The 12,385-nt window shown below is 36.1% G+C and overlaps 2 protein-coding genes across 2 annotated transcripts; one reads left to right on the top strand and one right to left on the bottom strand.

Annotated features, from left to right (window-relative positions):
- The first annotated feature begins 10 nt into the window (after positions 1 to 10).
- Positions 11 to 3,144, top strand: LOC110606773 (short-chain dehydrogenase/reductase family 42E member 1). Its single transcript, XM_021745761.2, has 5 exons — positions 11 to 347; positions 1,120 to 1,462; positions 1,725 to 1,996; positions 2,193 to 2,389; positions 2,605 to 3,144. The coding sequence occupies exons 1-5, from the start codon at positions 158 to 160 to the stop codon at positions 3,037 to 3,039; spliced, it is 1,437 nt and encodes a 478-aa protein (XP_021601453.1). The 5' UTR covers positions 11 to 157; the 3' UTR covers positions 3,040 to 3,144.
- A 543-nt stretch (positions 3,145 to 3,687) lies between these two features.
- On the bottom strand, positions 3,688 to 11,219 carry LOC110606427 (AT-hook motif nuclear-localized protein 10). Its single transcript, XM_021745225.2, is given in 6 exon segments — positions 3,688 to 4,065; positions 4,067 to 4,230; positions 5,003 to 5,164; positions 6,410 to 6,541; positions 9,021 to 9,073; positions 10,086 to 11,219. Coding segments are annotated over 6 exon segments (1,362 nt in total). The 5' UTR covers positions 10,900 to 11,219; the 3' UTR covers positions 3,688 to 4,028.
- Between the last annotated feature and the right edge of the window lie 1,166 nt (positions 11,220 to 12,385).

Here is a 12,385-nt window from a genome sequence, read left to right as displayed (position 1 = left end):
AAAAAAGATCCAAGGGGCTGCAGAAGAATCGGTGGCACTCTTTTGATAATAAATAAATAAAAAAGAGAATTGGTGGTAGTCTCGCTTGGTCGTCTCCCTCTAGACACAGTCCAATAGGGGGCCAGCGGCTAAAGAAGTAAAATAGTACGTCTTCAAAATGCACTTGAGCGAGAATGAAGGTATAGAAGACAACACCTTCGTGGTAACCGGTGGGCTGGGCTTCGTCGGCTCCGCACTCTGTCTGGAGCTGGTCCGTAGAGGTGCTCGCCAGGTCCGAGCCTTTGACCTTCGTCTCACTTCTTCTTGGTCTCACAAACTCACTACCCATGGAGTTCACTGCATTCAAGGTCTCATCTTTTTTTTTTTCTTTCTTTGATTAATTTTATATTAAATGTACTGGATCGGTGTATGTTCTGCATCTGCTTTGAATCTAATCCCTTACCTTTCTCAAAGTTGATTTCCTTCTATTTGACTGTTAAATTTAACAGGAAGTTTTTGTTCTGGATCTATAAATTGATTGGTTGTATCTTGAAATTTGACTTCTTTTAATTCATAGTTTTATTAGCCAATTTGCTTCTATTTCGTTTTTCTACATGTTCAATTTACCTGGTTTTGCATCTTAGATCGTGTGGATTGGGGACGAATTGATATCTTACAAAATGAAAATTGATAAAGTACATTAAATTGGGAAAACATGGCATTTTTACATCAAAGATCAGCTGCTATGAAGCCAGTTTGATTTGTTGGATGCGCAATCAGAGCTTAATATTTCAAAATTATTATTAATCTGCTTCTCATTATATACATCTCTAATGGGAAGCAAGTAATTAGCAACGAGAGTTTAATTGGGAAGAAAGCTACCGTTGTTCAGCTGTTGCTTATTAACATCTGTGTTTCTAGAAGCGTTAGACCAAGAATTATAGGACTCCATGCTTTCAAGTTTCAGCATCTGGTATTATCTTTTCATTCGACAATACCTAAAGACATTTTCCTCAATTGTCAAATTTGCTTCGAGTATTTGTTGAGTGTAAAGTTTGTCTGCTATGTGCAGCTTTGTGTATTTTTTTTAATGCGTTGAGTGTATTTCAATTCTCTAAGCAATGGTAACTAATGATGTAGGGGATCTCACCCGCAAAAAAGATGTTGAAAAAGCATTACGAGGTGCGGATTGTGTCTTCAATCTTGCTTCATTTGGTATGTCAGGGAAAGAAATGCTACAGTTTGGCCGTGTAGATGAGGTGAATATAAATGGAACCTGCCACATTCTGGAAGCATGCATTGAGTTTGGGATCAGAAGGCTTGTTTATGTGAGCACATATAATGTTGTCTTTGGGGGAAAGGAGATTGTGAATGGCAATGAAACCTTGCCTTACTTCCCAATTGATGACCATGTTGATCCATATGGGCGTAGCAAATCAATTGCTGAACAGTTGGTTCTGAAGTACAATGGTCGTCCTCTGAAGTAAGTTATTTGTGAGAATCCCCATGTTTGGTAATGGGTAGTCTCTGATTGATTCCATTTCTATGCCATTTTTTGTTCAACCCACATTTTGTATCACTCAGTTTTATAATCAAAATGATAAGGCTTGGTTAAATAAGTTACTTTTACTTTCTTGTGAGCATCTCGATGTGGGAAGGGCAAGAGAAAGGGGGGGGGGTGCAATATGTTGATTGTCCAAGTTGGTTAGGGTTCTATAACAGTAAAGGATTTGGTGTCTGTACAGGAAGAATAACGGAAAATGTCTGTATACATGTGCGATTCGTCCAGCTGCTATATATGGGCCAGGTGAAGAAAGACACTTTCCAAGGATCATATCCTTTGCAAAGTTGGGTCTGCTGCCTTTCAGAATTGGTGATGCAAATGTGAAGACTGACTGGGTTTATGTAGATAACCTTGTGCTTGCACTGGTATTGGCAAGCATGGGACTCTTGGATGACATTCCCATGAACGGGGGACATCCAGTAGCTGCTGGACAGCCATACTTTATATCTGACGGTAAAAATATACTTTGAAATAGTCTTCTTGTTAATTTGAAAAATTGAAGTATCAAGAACTTGTTCCCATAATTCTCCAATCCCAATTATAAAATTGGGAATGCGAGAGAGCAACTTCTTTTGAACTGCTACATGAGTTGTATTGATTAAAGTGATATTTGTTGTGAGGGATAACGAAATTGATACTTCTTCCACAGGATCTCCAATCAACAGTTTTGAATTCCTCCAACCTCTTCTCAGAAGTCTAGATTATGATCTGCCAAAGGCTTCTTTAGGTGTTCCCCATGCTCTCCTTCTAGGAAAGATTTTCCAGGGTATCTATACTCTCTTATATCCCTGGTTGAATAGATGGTGGCTTCCTCATCCATTTATCCTTCCAGCTGAAGTATACAAGGTATGTACAAAAATCCATTTGCATATGAGCTGACCTATGAATATCTTGCCTAGTAATCAAGTCAAAAGGGCCATCAAATACACAAATGTTTAGCCGTTGGGTTCCCATTGAAAACAAAGGTTTTTTAAAAAAAAACATATAATTTATAATTCTCTATATTGGTTTATTGTTGTAATTGCCATGTTGTATTTACTGAATCCTTTGAAATTGAACAGGTTGGTGTGACACATTATTTCTCTTTCCTGAAAGCTAAGGAGGAGCTTGGCTATGCTCCAATAGTGACTCCTCGGGAGGGCATGGCTGCAACCATCTCATACTGGCAGGACAGAAAAAGGAACTCTTTGGATGGTCCTACCATATATGCATGGCTATTTTGTATAATTGGAATGGCTACATTGTTCTGTGCTGCCTGCTTACCAGATATAGGACCAGTGCCACTTTTCAAAGCTATCAGTCTCTTCGTCTTCAGGTCGATGCGGATGACAAGGACAGTATTTCTTCTAGCTACAGCAGCACATATTGGTGAGGCCATGTATGCTTGGCGTCTAGCGAAACGGGTGGATCCTGTTAATGCAAGAGGATGGTTTTGGCAGACCTTTGCCCTTGGGATATTTTCATTGCGTTTTCTCTTGAAAAGAGCAAAGAAATAAGCAATGTAACAGAGCAAGCTACTTTTCTTACTTAAAAAATAATAGAGATTGCATGTAAGAATTGTTCTTTTTCCGAGTTTAGATAATGCTATACAATTGTGACAACCTTTGTTTCATAGAAATGGGAATAACCAGCAGCAAACTTAAACTCTCTAAGATGGCTAGTCATCAGATTCAATTTAAGCTTAGCTCTGTTCGTCACTGATGTCTTACAATAATCAATGAGAAGGCAATACTCGTTATCCATTCACCAAGAGATATGTGAGGACGTTGGTCTTTTTGGTATATCAATCTTATGATGCCTTAGCAAAGCTAAGCTATCCCTAAAATGACATACTGATTTTAGCACAGCAATCCAAACTACAAGAAGCAGGCGTAGATCCGTTTGGCATTGAATTCTCTCCTTTTTTAAAAAAAAAAAAAAGAAGAAAGGCATTATTTAAAATTTTTATTTTTAAAAAATTTTAAAAATTCTTTATTATTTTAGAGTTATTAATATTTATTTTAATACTCTTTAATTAAAATATATAAATGATTATTTTTCTCAAATACTACGCAGGCCTTGCTCTCTTGCAGAGCACATGCACACTAAAGTTAAGACTGTTTTCCACAAAACTAACAATGAAGGAATGAGCAGCATGGGGCAGATTCAATAAAAAAGAACTGGCACCTCACCAGTACGACCTTGATTGATATATAATCAGGGATAAGCTATCATAGATCATAGGCGGTAACAACAACAAACAACTACTTAAGTCCTAAACATGAGCATTCATGTCAACTACTTCACAAACTTGCCAAGGGATCTCTCAGTCTCGCTTAGCATCTTCCAGCAACCAATGGTTTTAAGCTGGAAAGCGTCCACCATTCTTTATTGCAATAAATAAAAGACACACTAGCCTTACATCACAATACAACATCAGATTGCAAACCTAATACCTCGATTAGTAAGGCCTGGGTCATAGAATGTTTCACTTCCATGGCATGCTTCAAATGCCTTGGGGGTTGCTGTCACTGCAGGCTCCAACTCTGCTTAATAGGACTACCAGACCCACCTGAGGATTCACTAGAAGTTCCACCTGATGGTAAGCTGCTTGGTCCACTTGTCCCTAGCGCTGGGGACACGGGCTCACTTTGTTTTGCCAACTTTGATACCTTGTAACCATCAGATTTGAAACTTGCCACAACTATCTGAAAGACATCTCAACAATTAGCTTCGGCAACAAAACGTTAGCACAAGCTACAGCCAAAATAAACAAGGCAGTCATGAACCTTTCATTCCTACAAGAGCCAGCACTAAAAGTTAGATCATATTGCCATTATCAATCTTTAGACGTTTTCCACATTCAACATTTCCTTAGCATGGTCCTGTCCTCTCAACTCACATTGTCCATAAACAATATGGGTCTGCACAAGGAACAAAATATGGTCTGGACAAGGAACACAGTCGTGCAATACACCACCTAAACTTATGATAGATTGTGATGCGAAGTAGACCTCTTCAGATCATTTACTCAGTTAACAATGAGGATAGGCAATAGGAGTGTGATGGAAGAAAATTCAAATTCCTTTTCTACTTTTTAAATATTATATACAACTCTAAAAATGGTAATGATATGAGTAACCTTAAGAGAACTAATTCATGATATAGGATGAAATTTTTATGTTAGATTTACATCCTAGATAAAAGAAAAAGTTCCACTTTCCAATTAAAGAAATGCTTATAGAAAAAATATTGCTACAGCAGAGCGATTTGTGATACCTCTATGTTCAACTATTATTGATGTGTCACAAAATTTTCCAAAATGCTAAGACCAGGCCAAAGATGCGATGCTATAATGTGCTGAAGGAAATTTATATGTGCATGGGTGGTGCATAATTCTTTAGGCAACGATGAGCATATGCTCCATAGTTTTTCCAAAAGCAAAAAATTAAAAAATGCTTAACAGAATAGCAAATTCACCTCAACGGTAGATGCAGCTGTTAGAAGACCAGCCACACCGCCACCTATCACACGACCATCTAGTCCACGTATGGACACACTTAACCCCCCAGCTCGGCTTCTTTGACCCCCATCGTAAAATGGCAGAAATGAACCACATAGTGACAAAATTTGGAATCGTCCCTGCAATGACAGAAGTGCCTCTTAAATCTGATCTAAAGTAGCTCTACAAGCAAACTTTTCAAAGTTGAAACAAATTGTTGACAAGAAGTTCAAGTCATAAAATGACACAAGTAATAAGGGAAACCAAATAAAAGCGGCTTTCATTCAAGGATGTGTAGTTTTCAATAAAGTATGAAACTTAATACTCAAATTGTGCCCCTGCTTCAATATGTTAGAAACCCTCAGAAGCTAAATTTCAATATTGTTCTATTGCACTACACCATGTCCAGCACTGAGTTAAGAATACATCCACTTTTACACCCTGGTCCAGCTCGAGCTTTTAATTGTGGTATACTGAGGTCTAGGAAACTGACACCATAAAGTAAAAAGTTGAAGATAGTATTACCCTTGGAGAAAGAAAAGGTTTGTTCAATAATTAAAACAATCAATTAACTAAGGAAAGGTTTGTTCAATAATTAAAACAATCAGTTAACTTTATGTTTTTCCTAGTAACCAAGAAGGAAAAAAGAACATGCAAGTCCTTATCTTTCAATAAGTCAAACAAGTCGGTTATTTTTTAGGAGCCCATTTCAGCAGCTACCATGCATTTGTCTAATTGAAGTAACCCGGAGGGGTAAAATAAAAAACTGCTGGTGAAAGAAAAATTCTTCACAAAAGTAACTGGTAATTATAACGGCAAATGGTTTCATTTCATGCAGCGGAAACCTCAAACACCATAACTGTAAAGAGTGAAAAAATGGGAAGGCACCGAATTTTAATGAAAGTAACCCTCATGAACTGTAGAACTTTATTCTATAAATGTAAATACATCAAGAAGAATTCCTCATTCTACAAATGTGCTTCTTCAATGGCTCAAAAAAAGACATGAGTTTATCAAGCCGAACTTTCCCATTCAATATTAATGCGTTCAACTGTAGATTCCCAATATTCTTACAATTCCGCAAAGCAAATCGTGATGTCATTGAGTTACAGCATCACCTTTTTATGAAGGCACTAATTAAATTCATGGGTCAACACTTGCTCTCTATGTGTGTGCATATGACACAGGGGCACAAGCTGCTAAGATTGTAATAGCCCGACTAAAACTTGCCTAAATAACTTTTTGGACCCATTTTCTGCTTAGTTCAAAATGGTTAACCCTTAGTTCGTAGTTTTTGAACTAGCTATTTATAAACCTATTCAATTCCCTTTCTCCAACCGATGTGGGATCAAAGACGTTAAGAAGACTGAAGTTACATGACAAACCTCATATGTTACAGTTTCACCAGATGTGCCCAGTTGGCGGAGAGTCACGTTGGATATGGTGCCATTTGCTGACAGCACACAAATCGCCCATGGACTATGCTGAGAAAATGACATTATTTTTGATGATACATCCTAAAGAAAGCATATGAGGACAGATGAACTTCTGATTAATAAAATATCTCACTACCAACTAACAAGAACAGAAAAAATATTAGAAATCTAGAACATGAACTACAATCAAAGCAAAGAAACAACACAAGTTCGGGTTACAAGTTAAAATATTATATGATAGATGCCTTGATATAAAGCCTAATGTATCAAATGTGAAACTTGAAGTTGCATTAACAATAATCTGAGAGGTAAGGATGCATAAGTGCATCAATTTCCCCTAAGACTGTAGGATATGCCAAAAGACACAAAATACATTAAAGGAAATGGTAGGATTACCTTCCAAAATATTTGTGCTTTATAATTACTATATTCATCTACCTATTATTGGTAGTTTGGCACATCAATTTAAGTGATACCTCTCATTTGTGTATTTTTTGGTCAATCACGAATGCGAGAAGTAAATAAGTTTTTTTTTTTCTTCTTCTGCATAAGAGGTGCCATGTCCAGGTTAGAAAATTGAGGACTACGCACTTGTTTCAAACACAAAACCAAAATGGTGAAAAATATTCCCACAAGTCATTTCCAGTATTTTCTCATTAAAGATCAAATTCCATGTTCAAAATGAATACATATAGATTACTTCTAAGCATTTGTTTATATGGGACATAACTTTATATGTCAAGTTTGTAATATTGGATGTCAATATTATACCATATTGGCATGAGAAATATGCACGTTTTTCAGACAAAAATCAGATCCAGACACCTTAGAGACTTGCAGACAACACTTCTAAATGTAGTTACGCTATTTTCACATTACAGCCAAGAGCCCATGGAACATGAAGGAAAGAAAAACAAATATGTGAACTAGGATACCTCAGCAATATTGGAAACAATGTGTGATAAGGTTTGGTAGTAATATTTTAAATTACAAGGATAGAATATGAAGAGATCGGACATGTCATCCTATAATCTTATAGCTTAATCAGTTTAAGACCGTGAATTGAACAACCAGCAAATTCACTGGAAGGGAAAAATTGAGCACTTCTGTGCTTTAAGAACGAAGAAAATGAGAAGTATACTAGAACAGCACGAGCTAAAGTGGTCAAGAAAGATTTAGCATAAAACTTTAACGATAATGTAGTGGTTTACTGTATAAATTGAGACTGGGACAAAGTTAAAGTGCACTTTCACGCGTTAATTAAAGATAATCTATGACATTATTGTAATTAACTCTAAATCTATGACTAGGCATATCCAAGGATTATCAGTACATGATACAAGCATAGTTATTTTGATATTTCATATTATATTACCGTAACATGGTTGAACCAAATAAGGATACTTGGACTTCAATATGATATAGTGACACCTCAATTAATGTATAAAAAAACAATGAAATTTAGGAAAATTGGCAAATATGCGAGCCTTGGACAAAGCACATACCTGTATCCATTGCAATGTACTGAATTCAAGTTCACGTACCGCAGGACACAGGTAGCATACAACAGCCCTTCAAAAGAATCATTTCTAAGTAGCATATGGATATCTATAGTCTAATAAAATAAAAACTAAAAAAGACATGTCCCACAAATAGATAATCCTGTTACTATTATGAAAGCATCCCAGTTTTTTAGTATGATTTCTACCGAGGTCACCGCTTAACCTGAATAAATTCAAAGTAACTGATCTTAAAGTATGAGATTAGTACATATTAGTGACTTTTGGAGCTTCAATTCCTTGAATTTTAATAGCATAACAAATGATTCTATGAGCTATTATAGAAACTTACTAAATTGAAATGTTTTTAAAACTCAAATGGATACTGAATTTATATGCATTAATAAATTCAAATTTTCTTTTTATTGCTTTAGCTTAAATTAGGAGCATAAGAAAAATAAAATAGATCAGTGCAAATGTGGATATAAATATGATCATGTTCACACTGGAGTACACAGCTTGCTTTTATACAGGAAACAACGCTCTTCTTGAACAATAATCTTTCAACGGTACTCTGCACAAATCTGTAAACTCATAATAACTAGAAAACAGAGGGAATCCCATGCTCATAGTAAAAAGGAAAAAGCTCTCGAACATACCACTACCCAAGCATTAACTGACCCACAAAATATTCATGCCTCAGATATTATAATCAAGTTAACTAAAAGCCTGAAGATATAACTAAAAATACCTCCAATATGTAATCAGAAGTAATGTAGCTGAATATGAATTTTTGAATACTAAGATGTACGTGAAATTAATGTAGCTGAATATGAATTTTTGAATACTAAGATGTACGTGAAATTAATTACAAATGACATATACATGGTAAATGATTTCAACAGTTACCAACTTGCTATCAACACATAACATAATCAAATGGGACAATTGGTGACAACAAAGTTATGGTTGTGTTAAGTCGCAACTATTAACATTCACCAAGAAATCAGAGAGCAAAAGTTGAACTTAAAAATACATATATATTAAAGGACGAGCAGAACCTCTCCAGCTTTCACAGTAATAACATGTGGTGTAAATCCTACTTCAACTGAACCTGTGAACAGAAACCAATGTGAGCAAATCTTAGTACAAAGGCACACCATGACATGAAAAAAAAAATAGTAATTTCATGTATCTAACGCGCAAAAAAATTACAAAAAAAAAAAAAAAAGGAACTGACTTTTTTCCAAAGTAAGGTATTCTATTCAAAAATTTTATTCCTAAAAGCACCAGCTTTTTAACAAAATAATTATCATGAATACGCAAAGAAAAACAGCATATAAATGTTGAGGAGAAATGAATCTATAACCCCACAGCCAGAAGACCAGTGCGTAATAACAGGGAAGGGCATATAGGTATTTTGCCAAAAAAATAATATGAAATCAGGAGGTACGGATCTCAACTTCCAGCGTAACCCACAATTCATAGTTGTCGCCAACGGCTTCCTAATTTCGTAATTTGATGTTAAGAGCATTACTGTTTCGGGATGTCTGGTTCGAGCCTCCCAATCTCAAACAAAAAATATATATATCTATTTTTCTAATTTTTTTAGAAAATATATGAAAAATATCTGATTTCATAGATTTTTAAGTTTAAAATTTGTGATTTACTCTATAATTTATATTTTGATTTTATATTAAAATAATACATTATAATATAAATTTTACATCAAAATAATATATTATAATATAAATTTTACATTAATATAAATCGATTAACAGTATAATATCAAGAGATATTATTTTAAAATAAATAATAAATTCAGAAAATAAATTAATATTTTTTTGTATTTTTTCTTCTCTATTTTGGAAGTGATCCTAATAAGCCTGCAATCCCACTTCGTCATATGTACAGCAAATTGAGATCCCAAATTCACCAAGCCCGTACCAGCAGAGCGTGTCAATACCACGAAAGCCACTGTTGCCTTTAAAGACATCCCAGTCCCACCACGTGACGGGCAAGAATAATATTCATATTGCAAAAGGTCAAAATCCTAACAGGATTAAAACGCCATAGACTTCAAATGAGATTTAAAAAAGAGGACCAAGATAAAACATATATATTACCCAGAGCTTCAAGTTGCTGCTGCTTTTTTGAACCAGGGGTTCTGCCTCTCGCTTTCTTGGACCCAGAGAAACCGTCGCCACCACTTGTATGGTTTACAGACTGCGACATAGGTACAAGATGCCTCCCCCTCTTCTTCAATGTCTCAGTCGCGCTCCCCATGCTCATGTTTACATTAATCCCATGGGTTGACTCCCCGGCTCTGCGAGTTGATCCTTCCACACCACCTCCTCCAGCGGCAGAGGGGGCTTGGTAGGAAGGTGAGGTGGCGGTAGTCACGGGTGCATAGATAGGTGTGCCGTCGGCAATGACGGATAAACGCACATTGTGAATGAACGGCGGTGACGTCACCGGACTTTTGTTGAGGCCCACGTCGAAGGGCTTCCTGGTAGTGCTTTTCATCAATCCCGTTTCCGATCCAGCATCAGCACCACCAGGAGGATGATGACAAGAAGAGAAACAGTCGCCGCCACTTGTATGGTTTTCAGACTGCGACGCAGGTACAAGATGCTTCCCCCTCTTCGTCTTCAATGTCTCAGCCGCGCTCCCCATGCTCATGTTCACATTAATCCCATGGGTTGACACCCCGGCTCTGCGGGTTGATCCTTCCACACCACCTCGTCCGGCGGCAGAGGGGGCCTGGTAGGAAGGTGAGGTGGCGGTAGTCAGGGGTGTATCGACAGGTGTGACGTCGGCACTGACGGATAAACGCACGTTCTGGACGAACGGCGGTGGCGTCACCGGACTTTTCTTGAGGCTCACGCCGAAGGGCTTCCTGGTAGTGCTTTTCATCAATCCCTTCTCCGATCCTGACATTGCTGCTCTTGAATTCCATAAGAATCAATAGTAAACCTTAAAAATTGAAGAAATTAAAACTAGAGTTTCCTATGAGCAGGAGGCCAAATTTACACATGGTTATGAATCTAACAGAATCAAAAGGAAAATATTTCCACTCTCACTGAGATTCGAAAGACCGGAGTCCAAACAAGTCTCAGTGACTTGGTGGCTTGCTGACTGATTGCAAAAGTAATAATAAGTAATTAAAAACCAGTTAAGTGTAATAATATGATACGGTCAATTTTTTTCTTCAAGCAGCTTCAAAATCTTACTAAACCCTAACCAGGAAATTCAAGCTTTCCTCTTAAATTTCAGGTAAACGCAAAATCAAAAGATTAAATTTGATTTTTTTTTTTCAAAAAAAAAAAAAACTTTTGGCATAATCGCCACAGAATTTTAGTCAAAATTGAGAAAAAAATAAAAATAAAAATCTGCATAAACAGGACGAAACAATTTCCAAAATTGAAAACCCAAATAAACATCCATTGAAAAAAACACTGTGAAAATAGGAAAAAGTTTTAAAAATTAGACAAAACTTACCAATAATTTAGAAAAAAAGAGAAAAGCTTGTATCCAAATGAGAGGAGCAAGTGAGGAGCTGTTCCAATCCAAATGAAATTTTCTTAGGAAATGCGAGATTGAAATCCGCAAATTTTAAGATTTTTAAATATATGATACATTTTTAAAGAGGAGCCTTATTATTTCATTTTTAAAAAAGCAAGTAAAAACCTGCCTTATTTGCTTCTGTGCAAAAATATATATATATATTTATTTTTTAAAAATATATCATTTTTAATAAATCTCTTTATATTCACTCGAGATCAATTTAACTTTCGCTCCGCCTCATTTAAAACTTCAATTTATACCTTATTATTTAGAAAGTTTTTAAAATTGTATAATTAGTCATTATTCTTTCACTCTCTAATTATTCTATAGAGAGAAATTTCTCCCAATTAGGAGAGTTTTTTCTGGAAGAGAAGCTCGCTTGTGTCGATTCTCTTATCCGGACTATGGCTTTTAACATGAAGAATGGGTGGTAAATAGTTTTTTTGCTTTTGTTATTTAGCTGATATGATTTGTAGAGTTTTTTGAGAGGAAATCTTTTGATCTACGTTTTCTTCTGTTTTGTGAGGAAATCTTTTGATTTACGTTTTCTTCTGTTTTTTATTTATTCTCAATAGGTTTATAAAGTTTTCCTTCTAATTTGTTGAATTTTCTTTTAGTTATTTGTTCTATGATTGCATATAGGTGGAGGTCTCAACGGATGTTCTTTCAAGATTTTAGCTAGTAATGGATGAAAGCAGCTCATGGAGAGACGACAAGAGCGAGCTTTTGTCCTTGTTGTTGAGGCTCCATGGTTGGCCGAGAACCTTCTTTGCCTAAGGATGGCTTTGACGATGGTGGTTGTTTTCTTCTTTTTCCCTTCATTGGTCCTCCAAGTTTTAGCTGCTACCAATTTCCGGCC

Source organism: Manihot esculenta, chromosome 18 (genome assembly GCF_001659605.2).
Source record: "Manihot esculenta cultivar AM560-2 chromosome 18, M.esculenta_v8, whole genome shotgun sequence".
NCBI lineage: Eukaryota > Viridiplantae > Streptophyta > Magnoliopsida > Malpighiales > Euphorbiaceae > Manihot > Manihot esculenta.
Note: the sequence above shows the minus strand (reverse complement) of the source record. Positions and strands in the feature narration are given on the sequence as shown.

Excerpts from the sequence above, each read along its gene's own strand:
- LOC110606773 (XM_021745761.2), top strand. The coding sequence starts at position 158 with ATGCACTTGAGCGAGAATGAAGGTATAGAAGACAACACCTTCGTGGTA. Across the intron at positions 1,997-2,192 it reads GCCATACTTTATATCTGACG|GATCTCCAATCAACAGTTTT; the intron begins GTAAAAATATAC and ends CTTCTTCCACAG. Across the intron at positions 2,390-2,604 it reads TTCCAGCTGAAGTATACAAG|GTTGGTGTGACACATTATTT; the intron begins GTATGTACAAAA and ends GAAATTGAACAG.